The 22,464-nt window shown below is 36.6% G+C and overlaps 3 protein-coding genes across 4 annotated transcripts; 2 read left to right on the forward strand and 1 right to left on the reverse strand.

Annotated features, from left to right (window-relative positions):
• Positions 1 to 3,526: 3,526 nt before the first annotated feature.
• LOC147507682 (uncharacterized) lies at positions 3,527 to 4,456 on the reverse strand. Its single transcript, XM_086599070.1, has 2 exons — positions 3,758 to 4,456; positions 3,527 to 3,573 (listed from the first exon to the last, which is right to left on the reverse strand). The coding sequence occupies exon 1, from the start codon at positions 4,405 to 4,407 to the stop codon at positions 3,844 to 3,846; it is 564 nt and encodes a 187-aa protein (XP_086455196.1). The 5' UTR covers positions 4,408 to 4,456; the 3' UTR covers positions 3,527 to 3,573; positions 3,758 to 3,843.
• A 9,518-nt stretch (positions 4,457 to 13,974) lies between these two features.
• LOC147507683 (ras-related protein Rab7) lies at positions 13,975 to 15,346 on the forward strand. Its single transcript, XM_086600390.1, has 2 exons — positions 13,975 to 14,924; positions 15,124 to 15,346. The coding sequence occupies exon 1, from the start codon at positions 14,107 to 14,109 to the stop codon at positions 14,728 to 14,730; it is 624 nt and encodes a 207-aa protein (XP_086456516.1). The 5' UTR covers positions 13,975 to 14,106; the 3' UTR covers positions 14,731 to 14,924; positions 15,124 to 15,346.
• Positions 15,347 to 16,929: 1,583 nt separating this feature from the next.
• LOC147507684 (ABC transporter A family member 8-like) lies at positions 16,930 to 22,183 on the forward strand. 2 transcript variants are annotated; one of them, XM_086600388.1, is made up of 7 exons: positions 16,930 to 17,009; positions 18,050 to 18,159; positions 18,276 to 18,360; positions 19,408 to 19,536; positions 19,648 to 19,753; positions 19,964 to 20,911; positions 21,601 to 22,183. In XM_086600388.1, exons 1-6 carry the CDS (start codon positions 16,935 to 16,937, stop codon positions 20,065 to 20,067), a joined length of 609 nt encoding a protein of 202 aa, XP_086456514.1. In that variant the 5' UTR covers positions 16,930 to 16,934; the 3' UTR covers positions 20,068 to 20,911; positions 21,601 to 22,183. The 2 variants fall into 2 exon arrangements, with proteins under 2 accessions (XP_086456514.1, XP_086456515.1); XM_086600389.1 differs by lacking the exon at positions 21,601 to 22,183 and adding an exon at positions 21,056 to 21,468.
• The last annotated feature ends 281 nt before the right edge of the window (positions 22,184 to 22,464 follow it).

Raw genomic sequence — 22,464 nt, forward strand, 5'->3', positions numbered from 1 at the left:
CACAATCAATTTCAATTACCAAAACTTGGACCCAACTCAAGAACGAATCTGATTTTGCATCTCTACTTTCATCCGACGGCTATATTTCCATCTGCGGCTTCGGTTCTCTTTTATCAGGTACACTTTCTTAAGTCTTAACACACACATTTATATAATCCACTAATCCCACGTCTCAATCCATTATCTTACTTCCAAATTCAGAAAAAAGTGCGAGGAGTACATTTCCCGAACTCATCAACTTCCGAATGGCGAAACTCAACGGCTTCCGTCGTGTTTTAAACTCATCTTTATGCCAATTTTCTTCCAACGTGGAATTGCCAATGCTGAAACTCAGGTCACACATACATAACAGAAACTCATTTCAAACTAATCCTCGTTTTTTTCTTCTTTTTAAGGATAACTTTGTGAATTGGGAAACACATACATAACAAATTTCTGTCACACATACATCAGACATAAACCAATTCCAATTCAATAACGCCCACATAAAAAATTTCACATCAGCACAACATAGTTTTGTTTACATGAAAAGAATTGAAAATGATAAAAGTCATAAAGTAAGGTTTTGATGAACTTAAAACAAATAAAGGTAATTTAGGTGGAAAATATACCTTATGATATGCAGGGCTTCAAGGAGAAATCATTTAGAATAAGGGCGAGAGATAAAGGCGACCAAAAGGAGATGCTTGTTCGGTGTTTAAACCATAATCTTTCATTAAATTAGAATTAGATTAGAATGTCGGGTTTTCTTTCCTTTGTGCTAGTCTGCTGAATCATACCTTCAACAACAATATTTCTTTATTAATACTAAAACAAAGTAAGATGATTAAAAAAAAAAAAGATTCTAATGTATGTACCAATCGAGAACGTCTAGAATTTTGGGTTTCCCATCTGACATGAGTTTTAAACCATCTGCAGCTAGATCGACACCCGAATCGAAAACCGCAATGATGACAACACGACCATCGATTTCTTCTTTATAGTATCAATCAAGTTTTTCCATTGTAGTCTATGTGATTCTGGAACTCATTGGTGTGGTAATAGATGAGCATCTTCTTCTGTAATTTTGATATTACTCTATCATCCTAAATAATTTCTTAGTTTAATTTTGGAAGAAGAAAAGAATAAGAGAGAGGGTTTGAAGAGATGATTTTTTTTTTTTTTTTTGCAAAGTTGGGAGTGTTTTGTAGAATGCCTTAATCTCTTCCTCTAGAGCCCTACCCTTCCTTCCAAATGTGTGATCCAGTAGAGCCAGCTTATCTTCAAAGTTCTTATCAGTGGCACTAAGCTTCTCAAGCAGCTTCGCATCCTTATCATCTTCAAAGTCACCCTCATCGTTTGGCCTGGCCTATGGCCGAACTTGCTACATAGATAGCTAATGACTCAAAAGCTTAAAGTCCACTTGAATAAATAATATATGTATATTGATAGCTAATAATTCACTACATACTTTGTTTGAAGGGTTTATGTTTTTTTATTTTTTTTAAGAGATTGCAATCAAAATACTATACACACACAATATTTATATAGATGAAAAAATTCTGATTAAAGAATAAAATATCTCGTCCTCACTTGGCATGCAAAGAAACACCAACAAAGAGAATAATGGATTACATGCATGAGTAAATAAACCTATATTAATGGTACGTCGTTAGCATATATTCAGGGTTTAGCTAAGAATAGGGAGGCATGTTGTCTTGGATTGCGGGAGCAAGAGCATGTCATCACTTTCCGGTAGAACTCTTTCAAAGTTTTAAAATCAAATAATAGGTACCTACTAACCAAATTGCATCTCTGTGATTATATCAATAAGTTCTCACTTAACCAAATAAATATTGTTAGTGATAGAAATAACTTAAGCTTAAATGATTTCATAAAACACCAATCACCATATAAGATGAAACATCTAAAATGGTCTGCCCTATTAGGTGGTAAATGCTAGGATGCATTTATCTTCTAATCGCTTATTCGAGTACATCATTTTTATCCCCACCCCAAAAAAAAAAAAAAAAAAAGAGTCCTTTTTAATGGTTGTGCAATTAATCCACGGGGCTTACAATGAAGAAGCGCGCAAAGCGGCAAAAGTAGATCCATCGGCATTAGTACCAGCGTACTCATCATATTGGGCCTCCAAGAAACAACGTTACGCTGCTACCATTGCCACAAACCCGAGGATCATGTAAACCAACAGGGAGTTCGGATATCGGCCACTTTCCACTTGAAATAAACAAAAAAGGGGAATGTGAACGGTGCTTTTTGGATCTTCATTCAACATGTTAAATACTAAATAAGTGTCTTTCTATCTTCAAAGAATAAAATTAAATATAATAAAAAATCAGAGATAAAACTTGCCTGATATCAATGGTGGTATCATTAGGGTGGGGTTGAGATGGAACAGTAGCGATATATCCGGTGGTAAGTCCGAACTTAAGAAAAAATTTGAGTCAAGAATCGGTCCAAACTCCATCATATTGCAGCAGAAAACAAATATGGGCAAGTTTGGTTGATTGATATACATATCAAGTTCAAGCTCAATGAACATAAAAGCAATGAGAGGGAGCATATGGATGTAGATAGGGTTGTAGGGAAAAAAAAAAAGAAACACACACACACACAGAAAGAAAAGAAGAAGGCTGAAGAATAATAGCCCGAGCAAAATGAATCATATTCCTAAAAATCTTTTTGTCGAAAAAGAGCAAAGTAGCCACCAACCTAGTTGTGCAAAGAGCTAATGACCTTTAATTTCGAGGCATGACTACATCCGGTAATCTTTGGGAATCATGTAGTCATGAGTTGCGACCCAAAGTTTTGGGAATGACCATCACCATGCTAAGGTCCTCAAAAGATAGAATGGTAATCTTTCCTCCATCTTGAATTAGGAAAAATGCGAATAGTCTTTGCGACGGGCTATTGAGGTCCAAATGATTTCCCTAATTATGTGTAGCTATTTCATTTCATAGTGAATTACTTGGGTAATTGCCCGTGACATATATCACATTGAACCAACATAGGACTCCACCATAATTGTAATTGTATTGTGAAGGAATGTCTTAACTTTCAATACCATAGAAGCATCTTGACTTGGTTACATGTATAGGGAGACAGAGAGAGTACATTGCAGCAAAAAAATAGCAATCCGTTTGCTTATGTGGGTTTACACTGGTGCAATGCACTGGGGTACACATGAAGTATTTTTTCCTCGAACTTCTAGGTTCAATAATAAGATGTTAAAACTATAACACACAGCACTCCTGATAACATTTCATATACATTTCAATATCGTTTAACTTATTCCAATATTCCATTGGGGCCACGATTCATGAAAACTGAATGAGATTTGAAGGTATATGGACATACACAGTGGCAGATTTCACAAGTGATGCCTTTATTTTCGTCACACCATCGTACATAGCTCCGTGGAGCATACTTGAATAAAACAATATTAGAATCCACATAATTCAACCGCATGAAGATACTTACATGACCCTTTTCCTCGGATTAACATTATTATCCGTAAAAGTCATGCGCAGTCTTTTTCATCCTCGTGTTGTTCAAAGCATGGTTCACCTTTTTCTGAATTCAGTGCTCACCATAGAATTTAATCCGCGATAAATATGGTACGAATCTGAAGAAGCAAGTCAAGTTCAGTTTTCATATTTTGTTTCTCTCCATGACTATATTATCTTTAGTTCTAAGGCTATTTCTTTCCGATCACATCAAATATATCATGCAATGAAGACAAATGAGTTAACAATACCTGAAAGATCTCAAATGAATCCAAGAAGATCTAGCCAAAGCAACAACATAAGCAATTGTTCCCCAAACAAATCAGGAAACCGTTCTCTACACTTGGAAGGGCCATGGCCAGTTATTATGAATATCTTCCTCTTGAACCTTGGCAATCCTCTTTCTTGAACTATTAGTACTCTTATCACCTTCAACATAAGCATAGTACCTCAATGCAAAAACAAGTGATAAAACCACCCATTCTAAGTAAAAGATCAAAATACAAAGACTTCCAGCTAATCTCAAGATCGTAACACCATCTTCTTCTCTAACATAAGACTTCAATTCCCCAAGAAATTCACCACTTCGTGTAAAAATGAGTACAAATACTGATCCTTGAAATATAGCTGTAAGTACTATAAACACCATGTGAGAAGTGTACCATTTATTAGTCCCATTCGTCGCAGCAGTGCAACCGAATACAACACCAGTAATTGTGAAAACGTGAAGTAAAATGAGGAAGAATCCACAAAGTGAAGGGAATAGATGAAGGGAGAGTGTGAGGAAAATGCAACTTGATGCAGCACCTAAGAGAATGTAATTGCTTAGTAAGAAGACCTTGTGAGTACGGTGATGTGATTGGTTTATCGCAAATGACCCATTGTCGATTGACAATCCCATTATAAAAAAATTGAAAGAATTAAGGAAAGAAAGTTGCTTTGGATGTTAATTTCAGTTGATGGGGGTAATCGCGAGAGATTTCAATGACCGAAATGGTGAGTGGAGGAGAGAAAGATAAGCGAGAGATAAATGAAGTGGGGATATATAGCAGTGAGAGAAAAATTGAGATCCTAATAAGAAGAAGATAAATTTGAAGTCCGAGTTCTAATATCGAAAACAAAAATGAAATTCGTACGAGAGGATTTAAGAGGTGTTGCCGGAGAAACGATATCTTCTTACGTAATTTTGATATCACTCTATCATCCTGAACAATTTCTTAGTTTAATTTTGGAAGAAGCGAAGAATAAGAGAGAGGGTTTGAAGAGATGAATTTTATTTTTGCAGAGTTGGGAGTGTTTTGTAGAATTGAAAAGAAAATATGGAAAGAGATTTTTATCTATTTTGGGTTACCCCCGAACAATTGAAATCGGCAAAAAAGGGCGTAGAATTCTTTTTTTTATGAAAAATCTGATGTGTCAGTCTCAGAGAAAAAAGGGGGGCTGACGTGGGTCATTGGGAACATTTTCCACTACTCAGTATTAATGGTCTTTGATTATAGATAGCCGAACTTCCTACAACACCCTATACATTTTTTTAAAAATATGGTTACATTTAAGGAACCTAGCCCAAAGGCTTACATTGCCCTCCGAACACTAACCCCGAAGGCTCTCGCTGATGCGCTATTTTGAGTAGACCCAACCGCCTCCACCTTGTCCATGAAGACTTGCTTTCGTTCATCGGTCCACCCATCGTAGCAGCACCCTGTCTCTAACCCGAAGGCTCACATGGCCCAAAAGCCCATTACATAATTACACAAAAAATAAATTCCAACCAACACTTGGTGGGATTCGCACTTGCAACCTCTCAACCAATTGAGCTAGAAGCTCTTGTGTATTATTATTATTATTATTTTTTTTTTTAAATTCCAACCAACACTTGGTGGGATTCGCACTTGCAACCTCTCAACCAATTGAGCTAGAAGCTCTTGTGTATATATATATATATATATATATATATATATATATATATATATATATATATATATATATATTTTTTTTTAATTCCAACCAACACTTGGTGGGATTCGCACTTGCAACCTTTCAACCAATTGAGCTAGAAGCTCTTGTGTATTTATTTATTTATTATTATTATTTTTTGTGGAGATGGAAGGAGACCAACCCATACATACCTATCTATCAAATAGACTCTTTTTTATTTCCGATTTGGACAAATCAAAAGGTCCTCCCTCAAATCACTCTAATTAGAATAAACTCCCTTCTTTTTAAATAATTTAGAAGAACCTTCGTTATGTCATTGAACTTATATAATTAAGCCCCTAACATTTTTATACCACTCCACTTATGGAATTAGAATTAGAATCTGAAAAACCATGTTACCTATCGATCTCAAGCGATGGGTTTGAAGACTTAAAAGAAACTGATGCATAGCACATAGGATGGTTTACACACTTGTTTACAATAACGTGCCAAGTTCTATTTTTTTTAGTTTTGGATGGTTTAGTTATGTTGGGATGGAAATCTTAAGAATTTGAATTACACACGTCTATTTTAATGACATGAAACTGGACAATGACTTGTGTTTATTTAAATGGATCTGGGACTTGGCCAGTTGGCCATGTAAGCTCTTTTACATGTTGCGCTAATACTAGCATTGGAAAGAATGAAGAACCACAAAATGTAAATATAAAAGACTTCGTATTGGAGAGCTAAAAGGGGTGTAAAATCCTAATTGGCAGCTAATGTGGAATTATTGTGTAGAGGTAAATTCACACTCCCCAACAGATATAATAACTAACAGATATAATCGAACACACTGCTTGTATGATTGTACACACTATAATAACTAACACCTGCATCACTACCTCCCCGTGTCAGGATTGGATAATTTGCGCGCATGCTGCCTTCCTTGGATGTGGTAGCCGTTTCTCAAGCTCTCTCTCTGAAATCAAACTCTATTCTCCATCACCCGCCACCACCATAGTAGGCCACTATCCTACCATCGAAAGTTGATAGGGCAGAAATTTGACAACTGATGCGATTGTAAATGGATTGTTGAGGTAATCAGTTTTCAGTATCCGGTTCCATACATGCCATGAACTTTTGCAGTACTGATTGACTTCTTGTACAAGCAATATGTAGTAATGGGACGACTTAGAGCCTCGAATCACACCTCTTCCGAGATTGTTATACATTTCAGCTACTTCTTCGTGGCTACCTAACCAATTATAACAATAATAATTCCAAAGGATTGGAGCAACGTCATCAGCAGTGTTGATGAGGAAATCTAATACTAATGCATGATCAGTTACATAAGAATCAATATCTCCAACACATGGCTCCATGGCTATCAAATTTCTCAGTCTATACTTTGTACTCTCATGGACATGTAATGGTGGGATTTCCAGCATTCTGTTGGTAAATTAACTTTATGTCCAGCAAGTTGTTCTTACTCTTCCCCTTCCTAAATTTCACTCCACATGCACAAAACTCCTTTGCACATGGTAAAAATATTAATTGTAAGTGCCTTCTAGCTTAGTTGGTAAAATCTTTGGGTGATAATACAAGAGGTTTGGGATTCGAACCCCGCTACACACTATTGAATTACTAATCTCTTTAAAAACAGACTTGCCCACACATTTTTATCAATAAAAACTATATATATATATATATATATATATATATATATATATATATATATATATATATTGTTAGAATTAAACCGATTTGGAGAGAACACCACACTAACTTAACATGTATTGAATCATTGAGAGAATGAGATAGCGAGTATTCTTATTCATTAAGGTAAGTCTAAATAGGAGGAGATTACCTTTATATACAACTAGGTAACCTCATTTCCAAGATAAAGGATTATCATCAATGGTGGGCATCCATATAAGCCCATGGATTTCATAACACTCCCCCTTGGATGTCCGAAATTATGGTGGATGCATCATGCTCTATAACTATCCAATGACAGTTGCCTCATTAAAACCTTGTTAAGGAAAATCCAGTAGGAAAAAACTAAAGCGAAGGAAAAAAAGTACAACATTACTCAGAATTATTGTGACTTGCTTAATACTGCCTCATTAAAACCTTTACTAGGAAAACCTAGTGGGATAAAACCTAGATAAGAGAAAAGAGTACAGTGCATATGTCCTGGGACACATACTTCAGGATGTTCCCCCTGTTCTATTACTCCCCCTGATAAAGACAAGTCTTTATATGGCTTGGTGGTGAACTCTGCGCATGCCGATCCCATATACAAGCTTTTGAAATGTATGCTTCAGTAGTGATTTAGTGAAGAAATCAGTAAGGTTATCATTGGAACAAACTTGCTCGACCTTAATCTGCTTTTTATTCTGAAGCTGATGAGTGTAAAAGAATTTTGGCGCAATGTGTTTTGTCCTATCTCCTTTTATAAATCCTTCTTGAATCTGGGCTATACAAGCTGCATTATCCTTATAAATAATGCTTGGAACACCTGTTATAGAAGGTAATTGACAAGAACTACGAATATGCCCAATTAATAACCTTAGTCATACACATTCACGACTATCTTCATGAAGAGCTAAAATTTTAGAATGGTTAGAGGAAGTTGCCACTAAAGTTTGTTTAGTGCAATGCCAACAAATGTCAGCATTACCACTAAGAAATACATACCTGTTTGGGGGTGACCCTTCTGATGGTCAGATAGATAACCAAAGACTGCATAGCCAACTAGATCATAGTCATTAGTGGAACCATAAGAATAAAATAGTTTCATACAAGTTATTCCATAAAAGTATTTCAATATGTGTTTGACATCATTTCAGTGTCTAAGTGTATATGCACAATTATATCTTGATAAGAAACTAATAGAAAATGCAATGTATGATCTTGTGCACGTATTGTGCTAGATACATAAATGCACCAATTGCACTCAAGTATGGTACTTCAGGACCCAATACTTCTTCATTTTCTTCTTTGGGGCGATATGGGTCTTTCTCTGTATTCAGTGACTGGACGACCATTGGGTACTTAATGGATGTCCATATGAAAATGTTTCAAAACATTCTCGGTGTAATTAGTCTGGTGAACTAATACACCACTAGAACTTATCTCGATCTGCAAGCCGAGACAAAGTCTTGTTTCCCCAAGGTCTTTTATCTCAAATTCCTTCTTTAGGTATTGAGCAGTTATCTCGAGCTCTCCCGGAGTTCCAATCAAATTTATGCCATCCACATAAATGGCTAGTATTGCAAATCCATTTAAGGATTTCTTTATGAAGACACATGAGCAAATTTCATTGTTTGCATACCCTTCTTTAGACAAATATTCACTAAGACGATTGTACCACAATCTTCCGGATTGTTTCAAACCATATAATGAACGTCTTAGTTTAATTGAGTACGTACTCCTTGATTTTGTTTCAGGCAAACCAAATCCTTCAGGGATTTTCATGTAAATATCTTTGTCTATGTCCCCATACAAGTAGGCAAATCACTACATCCATGAGTCTCATATCTAAGCTTTCAAAACTGCTAAACTTATTAGATATCCTAAAGTTGTAGCCCATAACAGAGAGTATGTTTCTTCATAATCAATCCCGGTGTTTCTCTAGAAAACCTTGTGCCACAAGATGTGCCTTATATCGAGAAATTTCATTTTTCTCGTTTCGTTTCCGAACAAACACCCATTTGTAACCTACAGGATTAACACCTTTTGGGGTTTGTACTATAGGTCTAAATACACCACATTTATTGAGAGACTCTAATTCTGCTTTGATAGCAACTTCCCATTTTGGCCAATCAGATCTTTGTCGACATTCTTTTATACTATGTGGTTCGGTATCATCATTGCCCTTGGATATTTTAGTAGCTACCGTATATGTAAATACGCCATCGATGGTCATATCCTTTCTGGCCCACACTTCTCTCGAATACGCATGGAATATTGAGATCTCATCATTTTCTGGTACCATCTCATCTTCAGGGGTTTCCATAGTTAATTCGTTCATAACCTCTTCCGGGGTTTTAGAGGAAGTGGATGTTTCGTGCATAACCTCTTCTGGAGTGTTGTGCACAACTTCTTCTAGAGTATTATTGGAGCATAGTTTTTCAGTGGACCTCCTCTTCCGGGGAGCCGAGTCTTTGGAACCTATAGGTCTGCCACCCTTCTGGCGTGCAACAGATTCATTTGCAGCTATATTCAAATTTTGTCCAACGGGGACATTAATCTTAGCAGGTGTATTTATAGTTGGAACATGTGACCTAGTCACTTTTTTTGCTTCATCGAATGCATCAGGCAATTTATTTGCAATTTCTTGTAGATGTAATATTCTCCTAACCTCATATTCACACTGAGGAGTTCTGGGATCTAGATGAGACAGAGTGGGAGTATTCCACTTCAATTTCCATCGTTCTTCTGGAACGGGTTGTCCTGCTAGTACAAGGCGTTCTACAAGAACTTTATTATCTCCCCCTAACAGCGGGAATACTGTTTCATCAAAATTGACAATTATGTAATACAGACTGTCTAAGTGAGCTTCTTGCTCCCAACGTTAGATATGATACACAATGTCTTCCTCATTTATGGGTATAGTCTACCGGACATATATCCATATATAATACTTTTCTCCATTTATATATCTAAACATTTTAACATAAAGCAAAATAAATTTGTTAAGATTGATATTAGCACAAGTATATTAAGAAAAATAAAACTTGAGATTCATAATAAGGAAATTCAAAATATTAACGACAATCCTGGCCTAGACTGTCCATGAAGAAAACACAGTATTAACGGTAAACGTTCCATGAATTGGTAATAAAAATATAATTAACTAAATAAATCATTCCAAGGATGAAAGTTTGCTCATCAAACTTTCCCATTGCTATTTGGATCCTCATACTGAGCCTCAAGAAAATCGGAACAATCCAAATGAGTATCATCATTAAAGTGGTCACTCTTCCAATTCTCTATCACATTTGTTTCCATTTTCCTAGAGGCTTTATACTTTTCAACCTCTTCTATAGGAGCTCGACAGTATTTATGTTAGAACTTCAAGTTCTTGAAAACAAAATAGCTATAATTAAAAACGAATTGGGCCTACATAAATTACCACTGTAATGGGCCAAAACCGGACTAGTCTTTATGGGTTGGACCTGACCAACTACTGACCAAGTCGATATAGTCAACCAGACAATCTTGGAACTTCAGGTTCCTAAATATTAAATCTTTGGAACTTCAGGTTCTTAAAAAAAATAGATCTTGGAACTTCAGGTTCCTAAAAATTCGACTTTAGAATTTCTGGTTCCTAAAAATTAGATCTTGGAACGTCAGGTTCCTAAAAATAATAGATCTTAGAACTTCAAGTTCCTAAAAAAAAATAGATTTTGGAACTTCAAGTTTCGAACAATTTAATTCTTGGAACTTCAAGTTCCTAAAAAAAAATAGATTTTGAAACTTCGGGTTCCGAACAATTTTGAAACTTCGGGTTCCGAACAATTTAATTCTTGGAACTTCAGATTCCTAAAAAAAAATAAAAAATATAGGCTTCAATATGAACTTCAGGTTATTAATTTAAAGCCCAAATCAATAAAACATATGGGCTTTCTCCTTTAAAAGTTATTAGGCCCGGCTAACAAAAGAGATGATGTCATCGTCATCTTCTCCACTAGAACAAACCGACCAGAACCTTTTAAAGGAATGATGGAAACTTAAATATTAAGGTGTGGGCACACTGATGTATGAACTTGGTATCATAATACAAGTTCTGCCTCTATAACACCAACTTCCACCACCAATTATTTTAACCAATATCTACTGTGCCTCACGTAATAACACAAGGGATACTTACAAGGGGGAGGCAAGCAATCAAAGACCATAAGGCAATCATGCATAACAATATGGAAGAAACGGATTACTTATGGAGATGCCAGTTACATAGATTATCATCTTTAAAAATGATAAAAACTAAATAAATTCAACTACAGATGATTTATTTTGGATGTAATAGCTTCAACACAAGTAACTTTTATCATAGTGTATTAGCAACGATATAAAAGTACTAAAGCACCACAGGGACTGAGAAAAGGCCGAGAACACTCAACGTCAGGAAGCAAATCATAACGCACCAACAACAAGAATTTCCTAAAAACTCACCTACTTTAATTAGTAATTACGATCTCCTTAACCATCCAAAAACTATGAGACAAATTCACTAAAATCATACAATTAATCCGATCTACAAATGATCAATGGGACCTTTTAGATGCATATATAAGACCCATTCCACCTTCCACAGATAAGTCATCGATCAGCTTATAAGGTAAAGCAAAAACATTTAATTAACCAACAATATTGAACCTGTTATGAAATAGATGGAAATGAGACAGTGATACACAGTACACTAATAGCTCTTAATAACATACTTTTAATCCAAAGCTAAAGACTATCATGCTAATAACATGTTAAAATTAAACCGATTTGGAGAGAACACCACACTAATTTAAGATGTATTGAATCATTGAGATAATAAGATAGAGTGTATTCTTATTCATTGAGGTAAGTCTAAATAGGAGGAGATTACCTTTATATACAACTAGGTAACTTCCTTTCCAAGATAAAATCATGATAAATAACAGATAGAGAGTTATCAGGATAAACACTAGATAGAGGGTTATCAGGATAAACACAAATCAATGGTAGGCATCCATATAAACCCATAGATTACATAATATATATATATATATATATATATATATATATATATATATATATATATATATATATATATATATATATATATATATATGGCAGGTTCCGTTTACCACACTTTTTATACCATAGTTTATATCATGCCCCACAACTTCACCTACAACGCAAATTATAATATAGTTTTTTGTAGATGTGTTTAACTAACCATGAAATCAACTCATTTGATAGTGTTTAACTATGTCAAAAGATGATTACAAAATCGAATAATCTGAGCCGTTAAAAAAAATTCAAAGTTGACAATGATTTTTAACTAGGTTAGAGATTTCCAAATGAGATTAATTTTTGTGTAGATGTTATATCTATGATTAGTATAGCATATCCACAAATTATTAGCCCTTAACTCATTTTGTAGGGGGTTTATATATATATATATATATATATATATATATATATATATATATATATATATATATATATATATATATATATATATATATATATATATATATATATATATAGGGTGTAATAATGGGTGGGCGGGTCAAATAATAATGGGCGGGTCTAGGGGATACAAACCCAAAGGGTCACCAACGGGCGGGCGGGTTGAAGTGTCATGTCTTAGTATCATCACTCGACTGGGTCACTTTTTAACTACGGGGTTTTTGGGTCGGCCATCCAGTGTCGAGTGGAATTATCATTTTAACCCAATTTCACCCGAAAAAAGCTTTCTAATTCTGCAAGTAATATATTTCCAATTCACAACATAGAGAAAAAATATATATAATCAATCAATTAAAAAAAAATAATAAAAAAAAAAACTTGAACTAAAACACAAAACTATATCTGTAAATTTGAAAAAAAAAAATTCGTGATTTATCATTTGTAAATTGATTATTTTCCATAACACGATAAAATGAAAATGGGAGCGAGGATTTATGGTACAAAACAATAAAATATAAATTAAAAGAATTCGAAATTAATACAAAGATGAATGATTAATCTTCTCTAAAATTTGAAAGTTGAATTTAAACTTTTGATATTTGTCCAATGTTCAAACTTGAATATTTGAAATTGATGTTGAACTCATAAGTTTGTGTTCATATCTCCCAAATTCCTACAAAAGTTAACAGAAAATATAAACAAAATACAAAAATATTAGAGTTAGAGTCTTGAAATTGTGTGGGTCAACGGGGTTGGGCCAACGGCTTTTGACACAGCACGGGTCGGACGGCTTGACGAGTCGGGTTTAAGTATAGAACATACACCCATAGTCCGACCGCATAAAAACGGTGGCGGGACAGGGTGAATTTGTTTTTGGATCGGTGCGGATTTGGGTGGCGAGTGAAAACCGGATACCCTACCGAATGATGGGTCAACGGTTTTTTTTTTCCTATATATATATATTATATATATATATATATATATATATATATATATATATATATATATATATCTATTAGTAAAATACACCATAATTAACCTGGCCTTTTAAAATAGACCAACCTTTTTTCTTCCACCTAATACCCCTGATTAAATAAAAAAAAATATTATTCAATGTCTTAAAAAAGGACTATTTCGTCATTTATTTTTTGATTTCTATTTATACCCTTCAATCACAACACACAGACAGAGGAGTTTTATGTAAATTCAGGGTAAAAACCCAAATCCACGCCTATATTGATATGTACGCAGTGTTATCTTGCCATTAATACCCACTTAAATACCATTAATACCCACTTAACTACCATTACTACTGAGTTCTTCAACTTCCCCTCCTTTCTTCTGGTTGGGTTTCTTCTGGCAATCAGAGATAGTGCATTTGATAATACCAAATATTCATTTTTTAAGTTGTCGATTTCAGGTCGAGCACATACAATCTATTTCACCACTTCATTTTTTCCCATTCTTCTTTCTCGAAAAGAAATACACCAGCTCCAAATCCATGGCATCTCGAAGACGTATGCTTCTAAAGGTCATAATCCTTGGTGACAGTGGGGTTGGTAAAACATCTTTGATGAATCAATATGTGAATCGTAAGTTTAGTAATCAGTATAAAGCAACAATTGGAGCTGATTTCTTGACTAAGGAAGTTCAATTTGAAGATAGACTTTTCACTCTACAGATATGGGATACAGCAGGGCAGGAAAGGTTTCAAAGCCTTGGTGTGGCTTTTTACCGTGGGGCTGACTGTTGTGTTCTTGTATATGATGTGAATGTTATGAAGTCTTTTGAAAACCTTAACAATTGGCGAGAAGAGTTCCTGATTCAGGCAAGTCCATCTGATCCTGAAAACTTTCCATTTGTGGTGTTGGGGAACAAGGTAGATGTTGATGGAGGCAATAGCCGTGTGGTGTCTGAGAAAAAGGCAAAAGCATGGTGTGCCTCTAAAGGGAATATCCCTTACTTTGAGACTTCTGCAAAAGAAGGTTTTAATGTTGAGGCTGCTTTTGAATGCATAGCAAAAAATGCACTTAAGAACGAACCTGAAGAAGAATTGTACCTACCGGAAACCATTGATGTTGCGGGTGGAGGACGACAGCAGAGATCGTCAGGCTGTGAATGTTAAGTGTCGATCGAGCTGCTTAGCATTGGTCTGCGTCGAAAAGGGTTACATCATTGTATCCCCATTATTCTCCAATGTAACTCTTCACTCAAATTCAAGCCAGTACGCGTTCTTTCATAATTGGAGCTGCCCACAATGAAATTTGCTGCGAATACTGGAAAGGAATCACATTTTCTAGAGCGATGTGTATCAAGTGGGTAAGAAACTATTTCAGTACCGACTTTGTTACCCGCATAAACTGATATTTGATACACAAAACATTCTGATGATGTTAGATGTTACATTCTCGGGCAATCTTATTAAATAGCTTCATCTGTAGTTTAATATAATGTTTTCTGTTTCCAACTTGACATATTTTTCTTTACTTGAAATGGTTTTGTGCTCTCACTAACGCAGGAAATATTGCATGCTGCTTTTGAAACTAAGTGCTGGAGGAGTATTCACAGAGGTAAAACCGTTGTTTAGCATTCGTATTGTGGACAGAGCAAGTACTTCTTCCTGCTTCCCTGCTTTTAGTCTTTTGCTCATGCTTACCAATGTTGTGTAACAACCTTGATGTCCTTTTAAAACTTTTGTGTTGGAACTTTGAAGGAAACTCTTTAATTTAAAGATCCAAAAACAATCCAACTTTTCAGATTGCACATTATTGAATGAGCTGTTAGTGGTCCAATACCAAAAACTTCATATCTTTGACCTTCAGCATGCTATGAAGAGTGTTTCGCCTTTGCTGTGATTTTCTTATTTAGATGAATGGTACTTATTATAAAAAATAAAGCAACAATGACGACTTATGAGCTTACTTCACTATCCTGCTGATTATAGTGGCCGGACTTCATGATATGGATGAATTTGTCCAGTCGCAACTTATTCTGGCAGTGAGTACAATATTTTTTCTTTAAATGCTTATATAGTAGTTGTGGAAGATGGAATCAGTTATTATGTAATTGAGTAAAGTGACAGGTCATGAAAAAATGTTATGTTGCCTCAAGACTTTGATCATACTGATTCGTAGACAAATATTTCCATTACGAACCTTTTGAATGATGAAAACCTTCATTGATTTTAATATGTTACGGCTCGGAAAATGCCTAGCTATTTTTTTCGTGTTTCTACACTGCGTTATTTTTTGCTACCTTTGTTGGTTTACTATGTTACCGTCTATATTTAGATTTGCACTACGATTTCAGATTACTTGGAAAAATAACGAGTCATGGTTTTTTTTAGTATCCAATACTTTGTCCTAAGGCCGAACTAGACCAAGTAGTCGGTCAAGGCAATAAGGTTGAAGAAAGTGACATAAGGAAGTTACCATTTCTGCACGTTGTGGTGAAGGAAACATTGAGGTTGCATCCTCCTTAACCACTTTTACTACCCACGCCACTACTTAACAACAAATGTTGGTCGACGCTGCTAACTTGAACCGTTTACACCTTGGAAAAATGTCAGGCGAAGAGGGTGTACCAACTGAGACTGCTGCTCCAGTTCTAAGCGAGCCAATGGATATAATGACAGCACTGCAGCTGGTGTTGAAGAGATTATTGGCTCACGATGGGCTTGCTCGAGGGATCCATGAAGGGCACCATCAATTAACTCTGATGGTACCAGCTAACAAAATTTTACGTACACATGTGAATCTGTGGTTAAGGATATGCTTAGTGGAATTTTTTTTGTGCGCCAGATCATTTCTCCGCTCAACCACTTTCCAAACCGCATCAAAAGCCGCACGCTGTCCATTCCAACTTCCAGAGCAAAATCCTCTCGCAATCCTCTAGCGTGGTCGTCGAGGAAGGAGCCCATCAAGAGCCTACGGTCAAGACAATTGGATTTGACTTTACCTTATTGTTATTGTTGTACAAAGATGACAGAGTAAGGTATGCTGATAAATTTCCAGTACTGGTTTTTGCTTTATGCTTCCAATTCCGGTTAGATCGAACAGAACTAAAGAAGGACTTCTGACAAATTTCGCTGTTATACGTGGTGGTTTCTAGCGTGGTCGTCGACATGGGAGGAAGGAACCCATCAAAAGCCTACGGTCAAGACAATTCATGTAGCCCTTTTTGTTTCCAAACACTAAATCATTTGCCTGTGATTTTGGTTTGCGAGTATAATCATTGTTAGTATTAGTTTGGATGATTTTTGGATTTTTGGATTGTTTCATTGTGGTTTATGTGTTTTTTATTTGGGTTTGTCTTTGTTTTGTAGATGGAATGGGGACTGCGGAATGGAGAGCTGCTAAGAGTCTGGCTTATTATAAGCGCGGTGATTATGTACATGGATTGAAGGTGAGGGGAAATTTATTTTATTGTGGTTATTATGTTCTTTACATTAAGCACACACACATAGTAACACAACACACATTAAGCGTGTAAATCAGTGGAAGGTGGCAGTACTATTAGTTGTTTAGTCATGTTCTTAGGGGTTTGACTTGCCCACTATAAAAACGGGTAAGGGGGCTCTGAATGTGTACTGATTAGAAGTATACCTTCTAAGTCTGTCAATGAGTAGGTGCAGCCTTTAGTGTGGGGAACATGTCAGAATGTCTGTTAGAACCGTATCAACTGGTGCTGGTTCTCAAATTTGAATTAGAAAGAGTTCAGTTGTTCAGTTGTTCAGATGTCCAGATGTTACTACATTAGTTCAGATGTTTTCCCACCCGTAGCTTTGGAGGACTCTTTTCAGTGTAACTCAAAGGATTTTGTTTGAGCAATTGCCACTGCTCCACATGGATATTCCTTGCCACATGAGGACAATTTTTATGCTCATGCACTTTATGGAGGGCCTCTCCACCTCTTGCGATCCCAAGACTCCCCTATGAGTCCTATACTAACTAAGTGAATAGTAAGAAGGTGTTAGTTTAGAAATTGGTATGCTTCTTAGATGACATCATGGAAACAATGATAAAAAATAGTTATTATTTTAGCAGGACTATAATTGATCTGTGAGCTATGTGCCTCTTACCCTGTATTTTGATATGGAGGATTGCCTGGGTAAGAGGTTTGGTACTACTTTGGTGTAAATAACTTAAATGGTAGTCTCGTGGTTTAAAGAAGAAGAGGGGTGTGATCTGTGAACATAATGGTGGGAGGCAGACATACCGTGTTGTGAGATGCAGTTATGGATTTATCTAATAACAATTGTTGGGTTAGTCTGTGTGTTTTTGTACTTAACTTAGAAAATACATAATGGATCTTTAGCTCAAATGGGAGAGCTCTTGGGAGTTGGAGTGCCATCTTCATGCATCCCAGGTGATGGTGGTTCAAATCCACCGGGATCCTTTTTCTTTCTTCACAGAATCTCATCCAATCCCCCTCTCCACTCACAGATGATTGGGCTCACAATACCAACCTCTGGCACAGCATTCATTCAGGGCATGGACATAAGAACTGACATGAACAAAATATATACCAGTATGGGTGTATGCCCTCAGCACGAGTAAGCAACTACTATTGATATTTTTCTTCAAAGAACTTCGTGAATCTTAGTTCTCAAATAATGACATTATTACAGCCTTTTTTTTTCTGATGAAACTCTTTTCTAATTATATCCAGCCTTCTCTGGGAAAAGCTAACCGGGAGGGAGCATCTGCTCTTCTATGGAAGACTGAAGAATCTCAAGGGTTCTGCCTTGACACAAGTAAGTTTTTGCCATGTCATCCCTGTTTTGCTTGCTCACCTTTGGCTTATGATTTTGAAGATGGCACATTACACATATGGTTATCTACTGAGAACAGTTAATTATTAAGTAATTAACTGAGTAAATTTGACAAAATGCATGGGTGTCGGATCTTTATCTCAAGAAATTTATTGTTGTAAATGACCACATTGAGCCGCTCGTTTTGTTTTGTTCTGTCAAGAATAGGATGAGAGGGAAATGCGTACACACAAGTTCTGTATATGTTGCCTTTTAGGTACTTCTTTTGACTGCAACATTCATTGAGGGAATTCACTTATGCTCATTTACTTACTCATCTATTCTTGATATTCCTTTTGCATGAAGCACTTCCTCTGCAATGCGTTTATTTGAATAGAAAATAACTGAATGATCTAACACCAGTGTACATAAAATCCATCTACACTAAGGATTTGTGAAGCCAGGTTTTGTACTCATGTTCTGTTGGCCCTTCACAATCTCATGAAAACTTTTTGGGAGGGCTGTGAACTGTAATAGTTTATACTATTAGTATATTGGTAATAGGGTTCTACAATAATTTACAATTGAAATAGTAAAATCCTAATGGCACTTAGGTGGCGCCTATGTGGAGGTGTAATTTTACACCCCCATTGGAGATGCCCTAAGGTATTCTGTTATTTTGTTCCTCACGTTCTGGGCAAGTGAGACACCTCCTGTATCTATTTTATTATTTTATTTAGTGACGAAGCATCTATTTACAAAATAACAAAAAACCTAATATGTTGTAGCGCCGTGTTTCTGCCCGAGCTGGCATGCTGGGCGTCCTTGTTAGACCCTAGGTACGTTTGTTGTGCTGTCCTGCATCAGCTCACTGGACAGAATAATAAAGGGGACTTCGTAAGCTGAAAACTATATATTCAGTGTGGAATAGAAGGAAGCTAGCAGAAACAAGTTAATACTTGTTGAAGTTACAATGTTTGCCAGCGAAGCTTAAGTTTTTAAAGTCTGAACCTCTGAATTTTGCATTTGTTTTCTGTTTATTTGCTTCAGGCAGTGGAAGAGTCGCTAAAAAACTTTAATCTGTTTCATGGAGGTGTGGGAGACAAACGAACTCACAAGTACAGTGGAGGGATGAAGAGGAGGCTTAGTGTTGCCATTTCTCTGATTGGGGATCCGAAAGTATGTTGGCCTCACTCTCTATTCCAAGTCATCTCAAAGCTAAGCCTCATGCTTAAATAGTTACTCTCCTATAACTTTTCTTACGGTATATTCCATGATATTTTTTGCAAGGTTGTCTACATGGATGAGCCCAGTAGTGGACTAGATCCAGCTTCACGAAACCTCTTATGGAATGTCGTAAAGCGAGCAAAGCAGAACCGTGCAATTATTCTGACCAGTAAGCCTATTCGTTCTGTATGACATACTTGCATAATTGAAAAGGAAGTGGATACTTGAGGATTATATATCTGTCATGTCTTTACTTGCAACTACGCTTTTCAAGTTTTCAGGCATTTGTATCTGCACTTCATGTTTTAATGTTTAGTATATTTGTGTGACTGTCTTTTTTCCGACTAACTCTTTGATAGATGCATTCTGATGGTTTCAGCACATTCAATGCAAGAGGCAGAGGTACTATGCGACCGATTGGGTATTTTTGTTGATGGAAAATTTGAGTGCATTGGAAATCCAAAAGAGGTATGTTTATGGTAGTGTGATTGTGTATGGTTGTATGCGTGCATGTGGTTCTGCATTTTGCATGATTATGGGAGTGTGGACTGTGGACTCTTGTGGGTGTTGTGTGGACTGATGTGTGTATGTGGTGAATGGTGTGCGTGTGTGTAGACGTGTAGTGACTGGTGTGTGTGTGTGTATGTGGACTGGTGGTGACTGTTGTGTGTGTGGTGGTGGTGGTGACTGTTGTGTGTGTGGTGGTGACTGCTGTGTGTGTGGTGAGGACTACTGTGTGTGGTGGTGTGTGTGTCAACTGGTGGTGACTGCTGTGTGTGGTGGTGGTGTGTGTGGACTGGTAGTGACTGGTGGTGGTGTGTGTGTCAACTGGTGGTGACTGCTGTGTGTGGTGGTGGTGTGTGTAGTGACTGGTGGTGGTGTGTGTGGACTGGTAGTGACTGGTGGTGTGTAATGCTGCTGATGTTGGGTGTTGCTGCTCTGTTGCTGATGTTACTGCTGGGTGCTGCTGCTGCTCCAGCTTGGGTGTTAATTTAAATGTGTACAATACAACAACAACAGCAGCCCAATGTGTGGTAGCAGCATCAACAATTCAATCTGCAGCGGCCACGTCAAGTAAATATGTACCAGCCACTGCAAGGTAATGACAATGGGAGAGGCCGAGGTAGGGGAGCAAGAGGAAGAAGGGGTCGGTAGGGGGTGGGCAAAATAGTTTAGTGAAGAAGGACCATAACACCAGCGCAATCAAGCCATGCCCCTGTCTAAAACCATTCTACGTACAAGCATACAAGACTCAGCTAAGGGTGGTGGATCAATCAGCTGCGTGTCAGTGTTATTTCCACATCATGGTGACTCCATCGAACAGAAGGTGATTTCCTTTTTACTTTGCATTTACGTCGACACTATAACAGCTCAACTATATGCCCCCTGCTCTTATTGTTTTTCATGAACTTCCTCTTAAAAACATTGTCAGTTATACATGTCGTCTTGGGTTTGGATTCAACCTGTATAGGTAATTTAGTTTCCAATAGGAATATCATTCGATATCAAGCCATTCATAAAGCCAAGGCTCCATGGACACGCAACTTGAATTTTGGACCGAGATACTAGCAAGGGGATCACCTACAGAATGCACAAAGGGGGAAGCCATGTAGACTGAGATGCACTGGGACATCGAAGCACACAGAATACAGTGTCAAAGACAGAGAAAGTAATTATGAGAGTTTGTTTGGGTAGGAATATTTTCGCCTCAGTATTACTGAATACCGTACAGAGAATTCTCATAGGAATGTCTATCAAAGGTGTGCCTGTTCTCAAAGGAAGCAAGCCAAGTGTTTGCCAAAGTTTGTCTGTAAACACAATCTTGAGTACTATCCATAAAATGCCCATATGACCAATATTTCACAAAAGTAAAAATAATCAATGTATGAATCTTTGCTCTTATCTTTCTTTTACCTAAGTTTGTCTTATAATATTTTTTTTTCTTTCAAATTTATGCCTAAGTGTATGTAAAGATGTTTTCTTGGTTTTAATGATTATATTACAATTTATCCACAGAGTGTCATAAAAAAGAAGTATGGTCAGGATGCAACCAATGTTGGTGATGAAGGTGGATTTGCTCCCAATATCCGGGTTAAATGCAGCTATACTTGACGCCGTCGTCTTCTTCATTTTTCTGGAAATGCAACAATCATTTCTTTTATTTGTGTTGTTAACTCTTCTTTCTTTCATGCTTTATATTCGAGATCACATAGCGAAAGGTCTGGGACCGCAAATTGGCGAGATCTTACAGAGAATGGGACTAAATAGTAGTTGTTAACAAAGTCATTTCCACCACAAGTGAAGAGAACAAGTGCTTCGTTCACCAGTCTTTTGGCCTGAACAGTGCCAATGAGTGCACCCACTCTTTGATGATACTGCTGGAAATACTTAATTTGCCGGCCAATCCTGATTATGTTTACCTACATAATAGTGTGTCATCCATTACGACGTATTTATTAGATAGGTTTTTTTGGCGCTAAGTGAGCAAGTTTAATTTATAATGTAAATACACTAAGTACAGTTCCATTTCGGATTAGTATTATTAGATAAGGTTCGGTGGTGTGGGAATTAGAATTTGAAATGTGAGGCTTCTTACAAATTGGATTCCAGTGTCGTTGAGGACTCCAATCCCAGCAGTGGCAAAGTTAGAACCAACCAGTAGTCTCCGGCCCAGTTAGCTATGGGCTTAAGTATGACATAGTAGGTTCTTCACCAATTGACTGCCCTGATTTACATATATAATTATGGCATGTGTTAGTATATATAACATAGTTCTAAATTTAAGTAATAAAGCCCTTTCAAATAAATTATACTTAAAAGGGAATTGGAAAACAAAAATTACTAAAGTACTTGGCCTTTGCTCAAATATGGAGCAAGATT

This window comes from Coptis chinensis, chromosome 3 (assembly GCF_015680905.1).
Source record: "Coptis chinensis isolate HL-2020 chromosome 3, ASM1568090v1, whole genome shotgun sequence".
Lineage (NCBI taxonomy): Eukaryota > Viridiplantae > Streptophyta > Magnoliopsida > Ranunculales > Ranunculaceae > Coptis > Coptis chinensis.

What these genes read in the sequence shown, in the direction of transcription:
- LOC147507682 (XM_086599070.1), bottom strand. Translation starts at nt 4,407, where the DNA reads ATGGGATTGTCAATCGACAATGGGTCATTTGCGATAAACCAATCACAT.
- LOC147507683 (XM_086600390.1), top strand. Translation starts at nt 14,107, where the DNA reads ATGGCATCTCGAAGACGTATGCTTCTAAAGGTCATAATCCTTGGTGAC.
- LOC147507684 (XM_086600388.1), top strand. Translation starts at nt 16,935, where the DNA reads ATGGGGACTGCGGAATGGAGAGCTGCTAAGAGTCTGGCTTATTATAAG. An exon ending in CTCTGATTGGGGATCCGAAA is followed by an intron (nt 19,537 to 19,647) that starts GTATGTTGGCCT and finishes ATTTTTTGCAAG; the next exon opens with GTTGTCTACATGGATGAGCC. An exon ending in CCGTGCAATTATTCTGACCA is followed by an intron (nt 19,754 to 19,963) that starts GTAAGCCTATTC and finishes TGATGGTTTCAG; the next exon opens with CACATTCAATGCAAGAGGCA.